Source organism: Pimephales promelas, chromosome 11, assembly GCF_988280905.1.
Source record: "Pimephales promelas chromosome 11, fPimPro1.hap1.1, whole genome shotgun sequence".
Lineage (NCBI taxonomy): Eukaryota > Metazoa > Chordata > Actinopteri > Cypriniformes > Leuciscidae > Pimephales > Pimephales promelas.
This window is the reverse complement of record NC_142779.1, coordinates 8711383-8733974: the sequence shown is the minus strand read 5'-3', so window position 1 is coordinate 8733974 and position 22592 is coordinate 8711383. Positions and strand designations below refer to the sequence as shown.

At 37.1% G+C, this 22592-nt stretch overlaps 1 protein-coding gene across 2 annotated transcripts in view; it reads left to right on the top strand.

Moving 5' to 3' along the window:
* Positions 1-22592, top strand: part of atrn (attractin) — a 61363-nt gene that overhangs the window by 25976 nt on the left and 12795 nt on the right. The window contains exons 13-26 of one of the 2 annotated variants that reach the window (XM_039672461.2): positions 1707-1828; positions 1950-2088; positions 2626-2807; positions 2962-3181; positions 3560-3745; positions 3960-4208; positions 4630-4767; positions 4863-4956; positions 5146-5198; positions 5417-5511; positions 6685-6763; positions 6874-7031; positions 11178-11239; positions 12112-12190. In XM_039672461.2, the coding sequence (XP_039528395.2) occupies positions 1707-1828; positions 1950-2088; positions 2626-2807; positions 2962-3181; positions 3560-3745; positions 3960-4208; positions 4630-4767; positions 4863-4956; positions 5146-5198; positions 5417-5511; positions 6685-6763; positions 6874-7031; positions 11178-11239; positions 12112-12190 (1856 nt within the window). Of the gene's footprint in view, positions 1-1706; positions 1829-1949; positions 2107-2625; positions 2808-2961; positions 3182-3559; positions 3746-3959; positions 4209-4629; positions 4768-4862; positions 4957-5145; positions 5199-5416; positions 5512-6684; positions 6764-6873; positions 7032-11177; positions 11240-12111; positions 12191-22592 lie in introns of both variants that reach the window. The other variant, XM_039672460.2, reaches the window with a different exon arrangement.

Genomic DNA, 22592 nt, shown 5'->3' with positions numbered 1-22592 from the left:
CAAATTTCACAATTCGATTCAATTTCGATTCACAAGCTTGCAATTCGATTCGATTTCGATTACGATTCAATTCGATTCAATATCGATTATTTTGGATATCAGTTACAATAAATGGAAAATTTTCTCAAGGAAATTAAATCTCTTAACTAACGCTGTAAACTATGGGAGTCTAGTTGTAGCCTACTAGGCTTCATTAGCCTAATATGAAGGTAATAATTAACTGTTTTGTAGCTATACAAACACTTAAATTACACTTTTATCTATTTTTATAGTAAGAAGATTGTATGAAATATAAACATTTAAATGGTGGCTGTCATAAAAACTTGCCAGATTTATTCAAATATGCATTAAATATTGAAGAACATTAAGATTATAATGCATATGTAATATGGTGTATATATTTAGCAAAATGAGAGTTATTTTTTCTAGCTGACTAACGAGTTGATGTGGGTTTTCTGAGGTAAATATGACGATACATGACATTGATTACAAGCTGTTTAACTGACGTCTTTCCACGGTTGAAAAACTGATTGAGTGAATCAATGTGACATGATCCGGATTTTGATAAGTTGTACTCGATCTTTTAACACACTTTCAGATGCTCATTCATGTTTATTTCGCGCTGTGACTGGTATTATTAAGCCGGAAGAGAGATCAGCGCTGCTGCTTCTCTTGAGCTGCGCCAGAGCGATCTCACGCCACAGCGCCAAAACGTTATTTATGTTTTTGAATTTCTAAAGAAAATGGACGTAATTTGAAAATTGAGACTTTGTTTCATATCAATAGTAACAATGGACAAAGATTATTGCGAATTTATTTATTTATTTATTTTTTTTTGGATGCGCGCAGCCGCGATACAATGTCCCATTCATTCAAATGAAACAGGATGACTAATCGATTCTTGAGATTTAAGAATCGATATCGGTTCGTAAAAATGAGAATCGATTAATATTGAGAAATCGATATTTATTACCCAGCCCTAATATTTAATGCCAAAACATTTTATTTACACTACTGTTCAAAAGGTTAGGAGGATTTTATTAAAGTGATTTAATACTTGTATTCAGCAATGGTGCAGTAAATTGATAAAAAGTGACATTGATAATGTTACAAAAGATTTGTTTTTCAAATAAATGCTGTCGTTTTAAACAAAAATATTAGGCAGCTCTAGTGTTTTCAACATTGATAATAATAATAAATGTTTTATGAGCATCAAATCAGCATATTAGAATGATTTGTGACATTGAAGACAGAAGTAATGATGCTGAAAATTCAGCTTTTCCATCACAGATTACATTATAAAATATATTCAAATAGAAAACTGTTATTTTTGACAAAGCAACTTTTCTCTATTTACGGATATGACGAGACACGAACGGGCGAGTGACGTATGCTATTTCCCCAAAAAAACATCCTGTCACGCTTTAAATATAAACATAACAGGCTTACCACAGTGAATCAGGTGTAACATTAAAACATGTTTTGGAAGAAGAATTGATGATTTTTTTTATATATATATATTGACTCACTATTTAAGTTTTGTTGATTTTGAACTAAAAAGTTACAAAGTCTGCCTTTAATGACCTGTCAGATGCAGTTACAACAGATTTGTCTTTAGGTTTGGCTCTGTGTATAACTTGTTTCAGATTACTAAATGCCCAGTTACCACCGCAGGTATTGCATCCAGTAATTTATCTGTTTTCCAGATGTAGATGCTGAAAAGTGTGACCAATATTCAGACTGCTACAGCTGTACAGCCAACACCAACAGCTGCCAGTGGTGTGCGGCGCTCTGTGTGTCTGGTCATAGTAACTGCACCAGTTCCCAGGTAAGAATTAACATTTGGAGACAACTGTGTGAAAGACCTCTCAATTTCCCAAAAAAAAAAAAAAAAAATCTTCTAAATTAAGTCTTTGCTCTGACCTGTTTAATCTGTGTACCGGCTGCAGGGGGGGATAATGGAGTATGAGGCCTGTCCGAAGGATAACCCCTCCTCTGTGTGCAGCAAGAGGACCAGCTGTAAAAGTTGTGCCACAGACCAGAACTGCCAATGGGAGATGAGAAACCAAGAGTGCACTACCCTGCCTGGTAATGAACACGAGCAATGTAATTAACTGGTCCTTTCACATTCAAATCATATATGACAGTGCGAGTTCTGCTTGCTCACAAAAACGAATATAATCATTGATGCTGAACAATGAACATCTTATTTGCATTGCATCTGCTTGTTATTTATGATGAGAGTGCAGAACTCTGTGCTTTGAGCAAAACTCCAGGATTTTCAGCAGGTTTCCTCATCGCTGATGACTAATCTAAACACTTCTGATTGGCCAATGCATTCATGGATGCAAATGATATTTGTGATTGGTTATAATGCTCAGCATGAAAAAACAGCTTGTAAAAATATATCATTGATATGACCAGATCGAAATGTAATGCCACAGTCATAATTTTTTCACATTTCACTTTAATCACGACTGGGGCATTTTTTGTCGTCCCCTTGTCCTTAATTTTGTGGGCATTTAGGATAGTTTTGGTCATTTTTGCCCAAAGCTCTTGTTAATTTCCAACCCTGCTCATATGTTAATCTGGAGCCCTGATAATTATTCCATGATTGTGTTTTAGGGAATATCTGCGGTGAGAGTTGGCACCTGGTGGGGAATTCGTGTCTAAAGCTGATCACAGCCAATGACTCGTATGACAACGCTAAACTGGGGTGCCGTAGTCACCAGGCGGTGCTGGCATCTCTCACCACACAGAAGAAAGTCCAGTTTTTCCTCAAAGAGATGCACAACAGATCATTGCAAGTGAGTTTGCGGCACACTTTCATAGTCTTTGGTTTTCACTCTTAGTTTCTTTGTGGCATTGTCCCCTAAGGGTTGAAAGGCACAAGTCTGCTTTGGACGTATAGCCCTTCAGCCGTTAAATGGAATTGTATATGATTTGTCCTGTGTGCTGCAGTCAAAAGCACTCATCACCCCATGGGTGGGTCTGAGGAAGATCAATGTGTCCTACTGGTGCTGGGAGGACATGTCCCCGTTCACCAACTCCACGCTGCAGTGGTTGCCGGGCGAGCCCAGTGACGCTGGTTTTTGTGGGTACCTGGCTGAGCCCACTTTCAATGGATTGAAGGCGGCAACCTGTGTCAACTCTGTGAATGGGAGTCTGTGTGAACGTCCAAGTGAGAAAACTGCACATACACACACACCCACAGCATTGACCAGATTTTTTTTTTTTTTTGATGAACAGAAAAAAAATGTGTCAATTTTCAGGAAATTATATTATATTATAATATATTATATTATATATTTAATATATATATATATATATATATATATATATTACAAATATATTATATTACAAAAATATTCTAATTTTATTTTATATTATATTATATTATATTATATTATGCTTATTGGCATCAGTTATTGAAAAACTTTTATTACCCATAATTAAAAAAATATGTATTTTTGTCTTGGTTTTTGACATGAGAATTTTTTTCAGTCCCTTTTTGTTCTCTCTCTTGTACCTTTCTTGCTTTCTTTCTCTGTCCTTTCAGCGAACCACAGTGTGAAGCAGTGTCGGACGCCCTGTGCCCTGCGCTCTTCCTGTAGTGAGTGCACCAGTGGGAGCTCAGAGTGCATGTGGTGCAGTAACATGAGGCAGTGTGTGGACTCTAATGCTTATGTGGCATCCTTCCCCTACGGCCAGTGCATGGAGTGGTACACCATGAACAGCTGCCCACGTACGTCTGGCTCTCATTCAGTGGATTCATGCCTGTCAGCCTGTGTCTTTTCTCTTTGTTCATTGATGATTGAACATAAGCATGTCATGTGTTTATGGACAAAGCAGTCTTAAAATTAATTCAGATCAATAACTTGACACTTCTGTCAATGGTTCACTTTGAGATGATTGGACTGCATGACCCCCGTTGAAAAACGTATGTGTTTTTATTTTAGCGGAGAATTGTTCTGGCTACAAGACCTGTGGTTACTGTTTGGACCAGCCTGGTTGTGGATGGTGCACTGATCCCAGCAATACAGGACGGGGCCAGTGTATAGAGGGCTCTTACCGCGGTCCGATCCAAACACTGTTCCATGCTCCTTCGTCTTCAGGCCCCTCCCTCATTCCTGCCCCTCAGCCAATGATGAATGTGAGCTTGTGCCCACTAGAGGGCAACTACAACTGGTCCTTCATCCAGTGCCCAGGTAAAACTTATGTAAAACTTAAAACTTTTTTGTTTCAAAAACATTTGTCATTATTTTACTTCCGTATACTTGGGCATTTTCACATTTGCATTTTCCAACATTGTTGTAGGAAGAATGTAACAGTATTTCACTAGATTTGTAACGAGAAACTAAAAATAATAAAAGCAAGGGGAATTAGGACAAAAATATTGTAATTTTTCAGCTATACAGCAATAAGTACTTACTGAATATTTTATTTATTTTACAGTGCATTTGTTTTACAGTAAATGGCTGTCATAGGAATAATAATAATTTAATATTATTATTATTGGATTCTATTTGTTTATCTCAGTTTGACTTTGGATAATGCTTCATTTTTGTAGAATTATTCTTGGTTTCTTTGAATTGTTCTTTTTAATCATACTGTTCCTCTCTCGTGCAGCATGCCAGTGTAACGGACACAGCTCTTGTGTCAACGAGAGTGTGTGTGAGCGATGTGAGGACCTCACCACGGGCAAACAGTGCGAGAGCTGCATCTCCGGTTTCTATGGTGATCCAACAAACGGGGGCAGCTGTCAACGTAAGTCTAAGCACAAGCCCATGCCAAAATAGAGTTGACTGTTGTTGGCCATTTGATAGGAACTCAACTGTATGTGTTTTGTTGTTCATTTGCAGCATGCAAGTGCAACGGCCACGCCAGCATGTGTAACTCTAACAATGGCAAGTGCTTTTGTACCACCAAGGGCATCAAAGGAGATCGCTGCCAAGTGTAAGTGCGCTTACACACACTCACACACTCGTTCTGTCTCCGTCTCTGGAGGCTTTCTTTACTCTGCCATTAGAAGTCATTTGTCAAAAGTACTGCAGATAGCATATCGTTATCGTGTCTCTATCAAACTCTGTTTCTTCTAATTCTATTCATTTTCACTCTGAGCTCTTTTGTTTCGTTCTGTCTCAGGTGTGAGGTAGAGAACCGTTACCAGGGCAACCCTCTGAAGGGAACGTGTTACTGTGAGTATGTCAGTGCAGCGGCTGATGGCTATTCGAGTCATTTGCAGAACTCATTTTGTCCTTACATGACTGATCCAGACAGAAACTGCAAACATGTGCACGTTTCAGTCAATCTGTGAAAATGTCCAGATATTAATGTCTCAGAGTGATACTCTTCCAATATCATCTTTTTTCTTCTTTATCACACACACAACTATATTTGTATTTCTCCTGAACAGACACTCTGCTGATAGACTACCAGTTTACCTTCAGCTTGTCGCAGGAAGATGACCGGTACTACACTGCTATCAACTTTGTGGCCACTCCGGATGAGGTGCATTATGCTTAAAACATTTAAGAGAAAAAAATTTAAAAGCCCCCCATAAATTGATAACAACATCTTACCTTGATTTGTAAACACATTTGATCTTGACATGATAGGGGGTGGGATTAAAGACTTTTCTTCTTTTTTTTTTTTTCACACTCCTTTTCGAATATATAATGGACATTAACAATATTTACAGCAAATGACGTTTTAAACTCTTGTCAATTAATTGTTTTGTGTGTTATTATCATTTTGATTTGTTTACTTGATTTTCATTTTTTTGTCTTCATCTTGTTTTCTGTTTTTCTTTTAAATTTTTAATATAAATTCAAAATGTAAAACTAATTTGATTCATGTTGAGTTGAATTTGATTTGGTGTTATTGTAATCAATAAGGTTTTTCATTCATTTATTCAGCTCTTCACTGTTGAACAGAGGAAATGATACATCATATGGGTGGTTTTCCAAGGACAAGTTCTTAAGTAAAAAATGGGTAGAAACAGAATGCAGCAAAAATTTATGTATTACTTCCATACATAAATGCAGACTTCTTTAAGAAGAAATTACAGACTCAACTTTTGAACAAAAAGTGTAGAAATGTTTTGCAGGAAATTCACCCTCAAAATGTTTTATACTGTATATTACCTAAGTTTGGAAACTTTATTTATTTATTTATTTATTTGAAAGACGTCTCTTATGTTCACCAAGGCTGCCTTGTATTTATTCAAAAATACAGTAAAATAGTTATATTGTGTAAATATTATTACAATATAAATTAACTGTTTTCTATAAATGTAACTTATTCCTGTGATTCAAAGCTGAATTTTCAGCATCATCATTATTAAATTGATAAAAAAAAATAACAGGGAAAACATCTATAATGTTGCAAATAATTTATATGTCATGCTGTTCATTAAACTAAATATTCATCAAAGAATCCTGAAAAGTATCACTATTTCCACAAACATGTTAAACAGCACAAACATTTTCTACATTGATAATAATAATAAGATAATTTTTTACTCAAGCACCAAATCAGCGTGTTCAAATAATTTCTGTAGGATCATGTGACACTGAAGACTGGAGTAATTAGGCTCTAAATTCAGCTTTGCCATCACGTGAGTAAATTACATTTACTTTATTTATGTATTTTGTCTGAATGTGTTTTGGATTTCTCTTGCAGCAAAATCGAGACCTGGACATGTTCATTAATGCCTCAAAAAACTTCAACCTCAACATCACATGGGCAACCAGCTTTGCAGGTATGGACCCCCCAACCCCAAATGTGTTAAACATTGTGAGGACATCATAAATGATCTGTGTGAGCAGTTAAATCTCTCATCCTTCCTCTCACCCTGCACTTTCTGAGCAGCTGGGACTCAAGCTGGTGAAGAAATCCCTATTGTGTCCCGCAGCAACATAAAGGAGTTCAAGGATAGCTTCTCAAACGAGAAGTTCGATTTCCGTAGCAATGCCAACATCACCTTCTTCGTTTACGTCAGCAACTTCACCTGGCCAGTCAAAATCCAGGTGAGAGGAGCTCACGCGTCATTGGTCCGGTAGCATACACAGAGAAAATGTCATGACTGTTTGTGTGAGTGTGTGAGCGCAACCTAAACATCAGCAAGGGTCTTCTTCGTGTTTTGTTTTGCTAGCTTATCTGCTCCTTCCGTCGGTAAATTCACCAGGGCCATATTTTTTTTTCTCATATATCTTTGGCCTTTTCTGTCTGGTCTGGAAATGATTTTGCAGAGCTTTCCTTTCCCTCCCACTTCTCCTCTCCTCCTCTTTTCCTTTCCCCCTCCTCTCTTCCTTTGCTTTGGAAAGTGATCTTGCTTACCCTCCTGTGCTCGGACGCTGAAACTCAGAGTTTGTGTTTGATTGTCCGTCCGGTGTTCTAGAGCACGTTCTCTCCTCAGCTCATGGAGAAAGGGTGAATTTCACAGGTAACGCTTATTGTCTCTCTCGCTCACCTTTCCCTTTTCGAACTGACCTTTGGATTCATGTTTTGTCTAACAGAATGTTTGTACGGATCCGAGGGCGAATATGGGTAGAGGGGTCGTGCCGTGGACAGAGCGGCTTTTGTCAGGAGTTTAGAGGAGAACGACGAGAGTTCGGGCTGGAGAAAAACGCAGTGCTCAAAACCTGCTCTGTAAACATGGCAGTATGAGACTGAGAGTGTCAGAAGGAATGTTAAGTTGAAACACATGTTTTTTTGAGAGAGAGGAATAAGAGAGATCAGAAAGGCACAATTCCATCCTTCTGTTTCTGCCTCTTGTTTTCTTTTTGCCTGTGGTCAAAGAGTCTGCGGCCTGTGATGTTTTTGGCCGGTGGAATGGAAGTGTGTATGCGTGTAAATCTAAACCGGAGTATAGTTGGAGCATTCATTTGCTGACTTTCCCTGTGTGAATGTTATTTAAAAGCTAAATGCACAAGTTACACGTCTCCTATCACCTATCTCCTATCACCTAATCACCTATGGTTTTGTGCATTTCATGGCAATGAAGCTTACTTACTGTAGACATTTTACTTTGCTCATAAATCTCAGTGGTTATTTCAATTAAATCCTGGACTGGAATATAATGTATAGTAAAATGTATTAAATAGTAAAATAATATATTACAGTAAAATGATGATAACTTTTTTTTTTAAATCAGTTTAAATATAATGCAGTACAACAAATGTGACAACTGTGTTTAAATACAATTTAAATTATATCATTATTCACATTATTATTTTTTTTTTTACTTTATTGTCAATGTCATAATACAAAATTTTGGGTGAAATAGGACTAAAGTTGCTTTTTTGACAGTTGTACAATTGTTTCATTTTGCAGACATTACCCTCCGCTTATTTACCAAGGTGAAATGAATGAATAATGAATGTATGGATTGATATATATATACACACACACACACACACAAACAAAAAGTCACATTTACATCTGAAAGGGAGGTTTTCTAGTGCTAATCAGTGTAAATAATTACATAATAATAATAAAAATAATACAAAAAAACACAAATTTTACAGAAATACAGTAGAGTTATTTTCTATTTTACAGTAGAGTAATTTTAAAGAGTAACGTCCTAGTGCAAAAATCTCACCTCACGCTCATAGTTTTGATTATAATGCATCCTATTATACATCCTAAACAGGTTTTGTGAGAATCAACCACTTAAGAAAATAAAATACACATTTGAATATACACTGGAATCAACTTGAAGATCTTTTTAGCCCAGTTTAATGTTTAGTTCAAAGTCTACTGTATTTGTAGGTTGGCTTCACTGTGCCATGCTTTAAAAAACATGCAACCTGTCAACTTCTACCTCAGCCAATGGTGTGATTTTGGGGTGGGACTGCCTGTTTGTGCAAACAAAAGCAGATGGGGGCAGAATGTAGAGTTTTTCCTAGTGGTGCAGCTGTGGCACACTTCTCCATTAAACTCTGACTAGATGTTTGCACTTGTTGATTCTACAGGCTTGACGATTTCTGTTTTTTTTTTTTATCAGCTTGATTGTGACAGGTTCCCGTTAACATCCTCCTCCACAGACCACAAGAGACAGAGTATTTCAGTTACGCTAAATAGCTAAACTTGACGGGTGCATTAGAACATTCTCTCTTGGTTGGTTTGCGTAAGCCACATCTTTGTACCCTGAATCATGACTAACAACGAAGCTATATTTAGTGTTTACGTCACACACCACATGAATGCCCGTTCGTTTCACAGGTTGTCATGTGTGAATGACAGTGATAGTCAGATTGCCATTGTTTCATGTTGAATGTGTGTGGGCATCAGTGTGTGCTGGAGCTGTGAGTCAGGACCTGTTTGTCTTGGAGACTGTGTGTCTGAGCATGAGAAGGTTGTGGTGTGTGAGAGAGGCCGTATCAGTGCACAGCATCTGCTCAATGAGAGCTCTGTGTGAATTCACCTTCCATGCTGTGGACGTCTGGCATGCTCTCTTTTACCCTGTTCTCTCCCTCGCTCGAAAATGCTGTGCTTATTTTGGAAATGCCTGGAGGAATAGAGAGGGAAGAGTAAGAAAGCAGGTGAAAGATGGAGAGAAAATGACAGTCTTTTAAAGCTGAAATGTCTCCGGTGTCCCATAGACTCTGCCCTCTTGATGGTAGACAGTTTGAGATTGTGCATTCCTAAAAAGAGGGGCTGAAAGTGATGGAACTGTTGCACTGCTAATTTCATGTGGGAAAGGGTCATTTGAAACACTGTGATAATTGTGGGCATAATATATACCATGATTGTTTCACATGCTAATTTGTAATTTAATTATTCCAGGCTAAGCCCTTGGTTAACATTCTCATTTGCATATTTACAAGGTTAATAACACTGATATGATAAGTACAGAACACAGTGAGCATGTGACCTGTTTTAATAACAGCTTGACGATCTGGGTAAACGATGACATTTAAATCTCCTCCGGTTGTCTTGTATTTTCTTAAAAATACTAGGGGGAAAAAATGAAGGAACCATGAACCATCGCTTTTAAAAAGTGCCCCTCTCTCAGACACTAAACGCAATGTAGAAAGTTGTAAAAGTGCTGTATGAATATTTTATAAAGCAAGCGCTGTAGAAGTTTATTATTGGTTGCTTGTTGTTAAAGGTTTTGAGGGAAAACAGTGTAAAAATGTTAAATACATAAAAAGAAATTTAAATAAAAAAAAAAACTAGGGCTGTCAAACGATTAATCGTGATTAATCGCATCCAAAATAAAAGTGCTCACATAATATATGTGGGTGCACTGAGTAGAATTATTTTGTATATAAATATACACACACATGCATGTATATTTAAGAAAAAAATATTATTTGTATATAAAATATTTATATATAATATAAATTATATATAAATATATATACAATATATACATGAAAATATTTCATAAATATATACAAGCATGTGTGTCTATTTATATATATATATATATATATATATATATATACATATATATATAAAATAATTATACACGTTGCAGCCCTATATATTATGTAAACAAAACAGCCCTAAAAAACATTAAAATAAATTAATGGGAAATATTTTTGTATTTAAATATTTTTTGTCACAATAATACAAAATAAATTCATTTCACATTTATAATACCACATTTTCCTCAGTATAAATTGGGTCTTTATACATGAAAATGTTTTACATTTTAGGATGGGGATCCCTCATACAAGGATGTTCACATTTGGGGGTCTGTGGCGTCTAAAAGATGAACAATAAATAAATAAAACTGCTTCTATACTTTTGGTACTGCAATTAGGCTTTAACATTAAAAAAGTATCAACACTGTTCTGGTGCAGGCACTAATAACCCAAAATTAAATTGAAAAGGCTCTCACCTTGTTATTGGAGGACCATCATAATAACGCCAGTTATGCCAAAATAACGTGATTACGTAATTACTCATGAATGAAAATGGAGAGTCTGAAACTGTAGAGATGCTCTTTCTATAGATTGTGTGTGTGTGTGTGGTGAGAGCGAGGGGGAGGGGGGCATGAATCAGCAGGGGGCAGTATTGGTGCAGACAGAAACGAAACGTTTGCTCCCACGTCCTGTTTAGAAAAACTAAAAGCACATGTACAGTCATGCATAAGCATGAAAATGATTTGATGATAAAATGTTTTTCTCACTACTTAACACCCGCTTCTCTTTTCTTTTCAGATCGCTTTCTCTCAACACAGTAACTTCATGGATTTGGTTCAGTTCTTTGTCACATTCTTCAGGTGAGACACTTTGCTTGTGTAATAAGCAACCACACAAATGACTGGTGAAGTCTTTGTAGTTCTGAAGTCACAGATATTCTGATATACTACAATCCAAATGCTGATGGAACTAGTTGGATTGCGGTGTGCTTGGGGTGTGATACAGCTCTAAGCTCTAATTCACCTCTTGAGGACCTGCTGTAATATGTTATTGATTTAGGAAGCAGGTGGTGTAGAGTAGACCATACAGCAAACTCCCCCTATGTTTCTGTCACGTACACACTTTCTCACACGCATTAAAATTTGTAGTTCATACTGGTTCACAAGAAGCAAAGGGGTCATCAAAATATAATAATCACTCGGATAAGGTCATGCATCATACCGAAGACACGTATGATACATACAGTGCACGTAACGTACTTACACCGAGCCTTGGCTGTGGTCGGCTGTGGTTCCTCATCATTAGTTATGTCAGCTCGGCCATGATAAATTACACCAACTCTTCATAGCCTTGGTCTGTGTGAGTGTGTGTGGGGGTGAGCTATTCCCAAGACCCAGAGCGAATGCATTTCAGCTCTGCACACACCTGCACTTTATAAGGTATAAACATGCACCTACGCAGTTATGATTCCCTCGCATACAGCCCTATACACGAGAGGCGCATTCATGAGCTCTGGCCCCGATGCCATGAGGATACCGACACTCCTGATCTTTAGCACACCTGCGGATGTGCAACCACCTCTAATCCATTAAACATGAACAGCCCCGTGTGTGTGTGCTTGAGATGTGGTCTTGGCGTGGCTCATTGGAACATGGCTGCCTCATTGTTTTCCATAATGGAACATCCAAAAACCTTAACAGTTGTCTTCTTCCTCTCCATGTCTTGTGTGTAGCTGTTTCCTGTCCTTGCTTCTGGTGGCAGCAGTTGTGTGGAAGATAAAGCAGAGCTGTTGGGCTTCGCGGCGCAGAGAGGTCAGTGCTGTAGCCTCTCCCTTGTTAGTGGATTCTCATTGACTTTCTCTGACACATGATTGTCTAGCCAGCTTTGAACCATCCTATCACTGTCACATCAGCATCTCTAGATAGATCCGTCCTCGAGGCTGTTGTTAAACATTTCTGCTTGTAGTTGGTTACTATGTGTTCATATAGTGACAGTATATAACATACTTTCGTAAATACAACTTGATGATGACTACTGAGATTACTGAATCCATTTACCGTTCACAGTTTTCCTCAGAATTCACAACAACATTATAATCACAATGTTTTTCTTTTGAATATACAGTCAAACCAAAATTTATTCAGACACCTTCAACATTTCTCACATTATCACAGTTTATTTCTCTATAGTTTAGAAAATGGTAATAGAAAAGAGCTCAAAATCAGTTGATATTTCACTGGTTTGCCATCCTTTTGTTAGACTGTCTCACAAACGAATTCGGTTGAAAAGCTGTCAGCTGTAACATTTAAGTACACAATTAGATAATAAAAATTTAGGTCAACCAATTACCAAGCAATGCTTAATTTTGCATTAGCAATGAAAGAAAAACAACTTCTATTATAAGGCTGCTGTCACTTTATGACCGAATGCACGGATCCAATACACTGTTACACATCCTACTTATTTCCCAATTGTTGGCCAGCGCCGAAGGGGGCAATCGTGCTCTAGTCATTTTGAGTCAAGTATAAACTTTATAAGATTATAAACTAATTTAACATTTTTATAGCAGCTCTCATTCCAGATTTTAAACTTGATATATCGTTAATGTTTCTTTAACTAATTGGTGACAATCAACAAATGAATTAATTTAGTACATTGTGGTCAGTTTTATTAAAAAGAAGAGAAAATGCTGGAATATGACCCTTGATTTTACGGCCCCAGCAGAGAATGAAGAGGTTTGGTTTTGAAAGGTTTCAAGAGGCCATTTTAAGCCACGCAGGGGTGTTTATAAGAGCTAATGTGAGTGTCTTTTTAAAGGATCCTCTTCACCATCTGGCTTTGTGAAGTGCTCTCATCCAATAAAAAGTGCTTATACTTTTTCCTCTCTTTCACGCAATAATCAGGCACGCATTTAAATGCGTACCTGCATATCACTCCCTATATCAGCTTTGCACGTTAAAGTTTTGCACTCTTCTGACCCTTTAGCTTCAAGTATGACTTTTACTAATGATCTCCTTGGCAACCAGACATAGAGGGCTGATTTAGGGCTAGCATAACCCAGCAGACAGACTAAAGTGTTCTTGAGTCAAAGACGAAGAGGAGTTTTCAAGCAAAAAAAAAAAAAAAAGAAGTGTAATACAGCTTTAAAACTTTTTTTTTTTTTCAAGAAAAGTGAAAGTCGTTTAAAATAGTCAACATTAGTATGATCACATATTCTATTATTATTTAAATAAATACAGGTCAGAATAAAAATATTTTTAAATAAATATATCTGTTACACTGAAGGACCATGATTTGTAACTCTTAATGACATTTTGTTAAAAAGACAGTGAATATTGTGATTGTTCCCATTATTGCAATGCTTTTAGTATTGCTAGTTTGTATCATTAGATTAATTTTAATAATATTCCTGACTAAATGAAGGCAGAAGCAGATGTTAAAAAATAAAAAGCTTTTTATTCTACTGTTCTGATGCTTCCTGCCATGCTTGCTAAGCTTGTCATTTTGTTTCTAAATTGCCCGACCCCAATAATGACTGCTTGTAGCTATATTTATGAATACTTTCTGTTTGCCGACATAAATGGCTTTGTCGGGATGGTTATTTTGGGTGGAAAATCCCTTTAATGGCCTCTCTTGAACTTGTGACTGCCAGAATAACAGCTTACCAATATTTCTGAACGTAATTGCAATCCTCAATACATTTCTCGTTTTCCTGCTAAGAAAGCCGCCCAAGATACTGGATCTGCATTTTCTTTTTTGGCTTTTTACAGCACCTAGCAACTCTCTCTGTTCGTGGGCATTTAAAATAAATCAATAACAAATCAAGCCATACAAAGATTCATTCAAATATTAATATTAAGTTCAACACATATTTGTCAGTGCTAAACATTTCTCATTCATCTGCAATATAAATAAGATGCTAAAATTATTATTTCTACATGTGATGAGACTGTCATTCAGTGTAATGGGTGAGACTGTGCTGTAACAGATTTTCATTACCCTGAATGACACAACTTCTACTTCAGCTTATATTGCAGGCTACCTGCTGGCCACCAATTTTAAATAGTGAGCTTTAGGCCTGTTAACTTTAGTCGTTTAGTCGACTAATCAGTCGATGCCGTCTTGGTCGACCAGTCAACCAGTCGCATTTTTTTTTTTTTACCAATAGAAATACATTTTCAATGATTTACTCCTTGATATTTATTCCTTTATCAAGCAGTTATTTATTACTGTGTTCTAAATATAATTAGCCTATGTTTTATCCCCAACTTTAAATGATTTAATTTAGACTATTTTTTGTAACTGCGCCACAGTTTAGCGCACACACATAATACACTCGGGATCCGCACCTGTGTCTGGCTGCGCCGCTGCTCGTGCTCAGTAAGGGATATACCGGTAGGTAGTTTTGCTGTATTCATTCAGTTCACGCTACTTGTTTAGTCGACAAAATGTCCAAGAAATCCAAATCTTTTGTCTGGCTACATTTTTTGTGAAGGTAGGCGACCGCGATCGCGTTGCTCCAATATGAGCGCGCACATCGCGTGCCTACATTTAAAATCGAACTTGAGCGCGCAAAAGACGTGAGCAGCCCTTTTAACGCTTTTATCATGCTGACTTAGATTGTGTTTACTAAATATGTTTTTGTTTTTATTTGTACACTTGACGCATTTGAAAATAGCCTAAATAATGTAACAAAACGAAAATAAACCTATATGCCTTCTTACAACACAGCCTATTTCAGATTGATTTTAAGGCTATTTTGTTTTTTTGTGTGTTGTTTTAAAACGCCTAGATGGCTTGATCGGCTGGACAAAAGTTAACCCATAGTTTTGTAAGTAAAGAAGAATACAGCCTGTATAAACGAGAGCTTTTGTTAAGATTTTTCATTATGTGCCAAATAGCAGTTATATTTTTTGTAGCGTTTGGTATAATCAGGTGCGCGATTGTGACTGTCACCATACCTAGGACAGAGCTCCTCACTTTTTGCAGTAATAAAAATCACTTAATTTTCAAAGAATTTCATTATTATTACAGTTTTATTTAGTTTTGATGTTTTTTTCGTTGTTGTTTTATAAATGCTCTGTGACAATTGTCTAAATGTTCAATCAAAACATCCGTTTTTTTTTTGTTTGTTTTTTTTTAGTCGACTAATCGTTGCGCAGGACAAGACCTTGGTCGACTAAGGAATTCTTTGGTTGACTACAGCCCTAGTGAGCTTGACCAGTAAAGGAAATCACAATTATATAATTACATTTACAATAATATTTACTAACAAATTATTATTTTTATTATTTGACATTAATACTGAATGGCATGTTGTTGTTTTTTTAACTTAGGGTAATACACCATGAAAAGGTGAAATGATCAAATATTTAGGATCAATAACCTCACTTTGCTGCAGCACCGCACTGTTTTCAGGGTGCTTTTTGATGATGTCAGACTGTTGAATGACTTTTGATATGATTTAAGAGTGGCTTCTTGTTCCTGTTACACTGAATGACCTCTAACACATACAGGACAAAAGTCCCCTGGTTATTTCATTACTTCACAGTAAGATATAATTCTTGTAATATAACACAGCCAACACTTATTTGAAAATGGCAAGAAAACAAATATATTTTTAACTTGGCATTTTATTATTATTTAGAGATGTAGTGGTAAAATCACAGTCTGCACAATTACACTGATTGACAGTTTTACAAATTGGAAAAATATTTCACCTATAATTTGAGTGTTTTATTTTCACAAAGGCTGTTTGAAAGATACAAGTACACACTTTATCTGCCTTTAATGATTTAATATGCATGTATGTGTATATATATATATATAAAATCACTTTTTAAAAAAAAATACATTTGATGCGGGCACCAAATGGGTGATGTCTCCACTTTGATTCACGCTTGCACCTGATGGTATGGGAGTTTTTCTGATTTCCAGGTCTAAATAATTATACACAATGGTTAAATTCAGACTTTATAGTTGCCTAAAACATAAAAGAAGCTAAACTATAAAATAGGCCACTTTCATAGTTTTAACACTACAGTAATTATGAGATTATATAGCAGTGTAAATACATTTACTTAAAAAAATTATATGATGTGTGAAAAATATATGTGTGTGCCCTCTGTTTGAACACCAACGTCGCGTTTGAAGGTTTGAAAAACCATCGGGAGTGTTGCTCAGATGTCGAAACTATAATTGCAAATCAGAAGTGACCTTTTCTCAAAGCGCTGTGTGTGTGTGTGTGTACTTCTCTCTGTGTGCAAGTGATTACACCGAATTCCTCCAGAGGTGCTCTGAAAGAGTTTCTAGGTAAATCTTTCAGTGATAAATATCACAAGCCTTGCAGGGAGAGAATGTATTGTGAACCAAAAATCAAAGATGTGGGTTATCAGTTTTTCAGGGACTATCCTTTGTAATTGTTAGATATGCAAATGAGGGCCACTCAGCCGAGATGAGCTGATGCTAACAGACTACTGATTATTTTCTTTAGTCTTGTGACTGTGCGTCATTCAAAGAATATTACACAAATGTTCCTTTGAAATTTTTATATAGTCCTATTTTAAAATGAGACAGCATGCCCCTACGAATGAATCATGGATCTGTTACGCAATACTGCTAAGAATGTTTGTGTTTTTGTGCGCATGGAGCATATTGAAGATCTGCCTTGAGAATAAGGTTAATTCATGAACTAATTAAATTAACCTTTTCCTGTTCCTAACACTGAACACAATATATTTTTTTGTACTCTCTCTCTCTCTCTCTCGCTCACACACACACACTCACACACAAAGGTAACAAGATTTGTGATGAACATGAGCTCCTCTTCAGTCATCTTCTTGGTCCTCACAAACACACACTCTTATAGACTAGCTATTGCACCTTTATTGATGAGGCCGTGAATTAAACTGACAGAGAGTGGCTTGTGAATTAGGCGTAGTGAGAATAGCTGTCGATATTCTCTGTCTGTCCGTGTGTGTGTGCTGTAATGAGGTGGCCTGATAGCTGGTGTCTCCTGTTTGTGTGTGCTCCTTTCACACTGAGAACCAATACATGTTACCATCTCTGTCCAGGGTTTTTTTCTTAAATAGCTGTGTAGTTTTGTTTGTTGTTTTTATATGAAGAATACATTTATTGTCATTATTATTTGATTTTATAGCAATCATATTATGAAAACCTGATGTAACTTTAAAAAAAAAAACATTCTCCCTCAGTGCAAAGTACCATTTATTTAGGGTCCCTGTGTACAACATGTGCTTTGTCGAATTAATGCATCACTCGTGTAGGTGTTTTTGTCATCGGTTAGCACTTTCTACGTTTTTCAAGTCGTTAAATGTCTGAGAAGTAACGATCTAATCTGTTGATAGTCCAGCATCCTTAAAACTCAAGCTTTTGAAAACTGGTATTAAGCAGATGAGCAGATAGGCTAGAAGATACTGTTGTTCCTAATCACCAGAAGAACTGATGCAATTAGTGAAACCTTGTGCTGTTCCTGTAGCAACATTGTAGCACTTCCAGCTCATCAAATCCTTCTAAAGAGTCCCAGAGAAACAAGTAGCTGATGTTTATTTTTATCAAGGTCTCTGATTATGGCAGTTGTAATTGTTCTGTGAACCTGTCACAATGAAGTGCAGACTTTTCAAAGAGTCTGTTATTGAAGGATGCCGCAATTAAAAAAGTATATTGTGCTCAAAAAGGAAATCCGCAACTCAAGTCCAACAAAGTTTCTCATATCATGTGGGAAGAGGGTGTTTACATTGACATAGAATATATTAAAGATGTCTTGTTTTAATTTTAAGGGTCAGTGAGAGAAAAAATCTCATATCCACTGTGCACTAAATTTGCACACAAAAAAAAGAAAGAAAGAAAGAAAGTGCTAAAACTGAACATTTCATAAAATTTCTCTAATATGACCTTTAACTGTTTTATCACACATTTTCATGGAGAGAATTTTTTTTTCCGTGATTAACTTTCTTATAAAGGGAGATCTGGGTAAAGACAGAGTGTTAGTGTGAAAGGGGTCAGTGATTAACCCCTCCTGGTCTTGAAGACAAGTGATTGCAAATATTCCTCTTTGCGTTCTTGATCATCTGCAGCTGGTCTTTGGAGTGGCAGATGCAGCCAAAATGAGAAAATAATTGATGTTGGCAAAATTAATTTTGTATTCTTTTTGAATACTTATCAGAATGAATTCTGTCAATACAAATTATTTCCTCATAATTTTGAGCAGAAAAAATATTGTTTTGTGTGAGGGAGGAGAGGAGGTTTAGACAGTGTTTTGAAGACAGTAGCTGGTCAAGACTGAAGGATTTTTCAGTTGAGATGTTATAGTTTTTGAGATTTTGATAGAATATTTCTTTCATTTTCAGCACAAAAACGGTAGTTTATTTTATTTATTCTTGAAAAAGCCGTGTCCACTGTGTTCTTTAACGTTGAATAAGCCATCCTGACCCTCCCAATGAAAAGGTTTGAGCAGAAACTGTAGTCCCAGCATGAATACCGCTTGTTTGGCAGCAGGGGGTTTCTGGCGCTTGGAGAAATGTCTTTTTTTTCTTCGTAATGTATGGCAGAGCCTTGCAAACAGTGCTCTTGTTTAGTTTCTTTGCACTGTCCGCTACACAGCCTCGTCTCCTTTCCCAAGACCCTTCTTCTCTGCAAAGCAATGTCCTCTGGATGTTTTTTTTAGTGGTGGTGGGGTTGGGTTACAATTTTTTTTTTTTTTTTTTCACCTGCTCAATATTTAACTGTCACTGCAGTCAGCTCTGTGGAGTTAAAACACTCCTCAGACTCTTCACCTCTGTGCTGATGTTTTATTTGTCTTGACACATTTTACATTTCGCCTTTCTGAGATGATTAAGAAAAGGATTGAATGATCAGAGCTCCTCAAGGGCAAACACCCCCTATCGTACTCAAGAAGTCTATATTTTGTTCCGTCTCTGTTTGAGATCATGAACAAAATGAATCTGTTTGTAATTAGGGAGATTGTGACTCAGGGTCGTATGATTAAATGTCATGATTATAGCAGACCATATTAGTAGTGATAACCTGCTAATGCAGATTATTCAGACAGCTGAATTTTTCTAGCCGATTTATGTTTTTCCTTTTTGTTTTGGTTTAATTTTAGTTGGCTGTTGTATTTTTTAATGATGCAAAAAATTGCCATTTTAAAGCTGTAGTCTGTAGTTTTTCCTCTTTGTCGCCATCTCTGTTAGAAATCTGCAATTGCAGTTATTCGCGTAATTATCAACTTTACGTGGGTTGTGCCTCAGCGCGGCACAGCGCGGATGAATCTAGGAGACTGCGGCTGTCAGTCACCGCGCAGTGTGGATACTGTCATTCTGAATCACAGATTCTACTGTTTGAAAGTTTAAGAAACATTCATTTTAACTGGAAAATGTCATCTGAACAAGTAACATCCACTTTTGTTCTGACCAACTAAAGGAAAAAAAGCATTGCAGTGAATCGCGCTGATTAAATCTAATGATCACATATCATATCATGTCAAACCGTGCAAATTGTTCTCAAATTGTTCTCAAATTGTTAATCCCGATTGGTAATTCCGATATTTATCCTTGTTTTTCCATGGACCTGGTTGGAGTCTGTCTTTTTTCTGTAGCCACTCCAAACCTCCACGTCCAAAGTCCTTTGCATTTGTCTGCGGCGATTGTCTGAATCTTTCTGGATCTGCCATCTAATTGAAAAGTTGAATTATGTGAAGTGCTGTGAGAAAAGGCTATACATCTCCACCTCCCTCATCCTCACAAGCAATATAGCCGAGGCACCTTCTTTATGTGTACAGATGTGACATAACAATTCAAAGACATGCTAGGATTTCCACCATTAAAAAATCCACCAGTACCACTGGAATTAAAAACATTATTACAAGCTTACCGTTTTAATTGAGCTAAGGCAAGCAGATAGTTTTGAACACTGGCTGGTTATGTACTTGCTCAAACATTTATTTTGGATCATTTTTAACCAAAAAAAGTAATGGACTGCAGCTTTAAATTTATATTTTTAGTTTTAAGTTTACATTTTAAATAGTCAACATAAGACAGCACACTGCATTACCATCTAACCCTGCCTTCACACTGGCAGTTGAAATCAGCTCCGTAAAAAGCAATACGTCCCCAACGGACGTCGTACTACACAGTGAAAAGCGTCGGACGCAGGTAGAACAAAAATGGCTTAAAGATTAGAAAGGTTGATTCTGTCAGTTCTGTATGATTTCTCTGATGAGGGTTCTAGAGATTTTAATAGGAAGGCTGCTGCTTGAGGAAAGTTGCTGAGGACGTTGACATGTCAGGTCGGCTAAAAAAAAAAGTGATTGTGGTCAATAGTTCAATGTCTGCCTACAATTTAATTGTATTAATTGCCCTAACAACGTTAGAAAGTCATGAAAATAAAAAATGGCATGATGACTTATTATAAAATCATTATTTATTTTATTAAAAGTTAAGAATTTAGGTTCGTTTATCAGTACCATAGCAACGCTCAACTTTTTGGAATTGTCCGATAGGAACGGTCCGTAGATTTTCGGAAGAGTTAAATTTTTTTGAACGCATTCAGATGACCAACGGACACGACTTTCTTTGCACCGCACACGGTCGGACCCATTTCGGACCCATTCGCATGCGGTCTGCGAATCTCCATAGGAAATGAAAGACTTCCGGTCGTATCGGAGAGGATTTCAACTGCCAGTTTGAAGGCGGCGTAATCTAGTGCATTTAGGCTACACTCCGGCACCCCCGGACCATTTATGGTTCAGCAGCATAAAATATCATCTTTTGTTTTCAATAGAAGAAAGAAACTCGTTGAGGTTTAGAACAACACGAGGGTGAGTAAATGATGACAAAATGTGTTCCTTTTAAATTATTCAAGTAGATTACAAAAAACCCAGCTTGTTTTAAGTGACTTCTCTGTGAGCTGTTTTCATACATCGCCACATTATTGACAATAGAAAATGGACCTTTTTTCCCTACATAATTTACACCCCTAAATGTATATCTCATACACAAAGGATAGTTAAAATATATATATTTTTGGTGTATCTTGCAGTCCTACCCCAGATCATAGCCAACTTGTGCCCATCACCAATGTTTTTCTAATGTTCATGCTTGAGACGTGGTGCGACGCTACAGCCAGGAAGTGCAATGATGTGATTTTAATTCACCGAATGTTCAGATTTTTGTGGTGCACATTTATAGTATCACCTTTTTTTGCTTACCTTTTTCAATAATTCGTCTTGGTAATAGTTTTAGTTGACGATAATAACCTTGGTGAGAAGGAGCTGGAATGATTATGATAGAGATTGTGATGAAAATGGAGAGTGGAAGAAGGGCATCATCTATTCTTTGCCACATTTTGACTCAGTCAGCACAGAGGTTGTCTCCACCTCTCCCTCAATCTCTCTCTCTCTCTCTCTAGCTTTCATTCCTTCAGTCTCTCTCCTTTCTCTATTCCTTCAGAGGATTGAGTGTAAAAGCTTGCATCAGCCTCCCCCCTTCTGTATGATGAAGGGATGCGGGTGTAGAGGAACTCGCCCGGTCCTGTATGTGTTTGTGTGTTTAAACCGTTGTATAGCCAAGTTCGTCAAGCTCTTAGCTCCTCTCGATTAGAGGTCAGATTCCCTCTGCAGTAATACGGCCTTGCTTTTTCACCCACACACAATCTCAAACAGTTGTTTAGTTGAGTTAAACACACATTTGTGTTTCACAAACACACACCAGAGAAAAACACACTCTCCCACCCAGTATGTGTAATGGATGACTCAACACTAAAAACACTGATTTCAGCATATGCTCCAAGTGAACTAATCTTAACAATCTGTTGCAGAAGAGAATTGGATTCCTTGAAATGGTGCTACCTTGGCATCAAAATAATTCTCTGCAAAAGATCCAGTCTTTACTGATCCCTGTGCCACCGTGAAAGCAACGGGTTATTACAGCAGAACAGTTCAGTAAATACCAGGGGGACTCGTTGGCACAAGCTTTCCTTATCCACTCGTGGCAATCAAGAACAGGCTGCGGCTTCAGACTGATTTAAGATGACAAGCAACGTGGGCATGCCTTCCTCCTTCAGAGCGCGCCACCCCTCAACCGCTGCACAGAAATGCCATGGTTAACGAGAACATTCTAGTCATAACAGGTCATGCAAGGCTCTCCTGTATTCCCTTATCTTATCACTCAATATCCCTCAGAGCATGATTTTGTT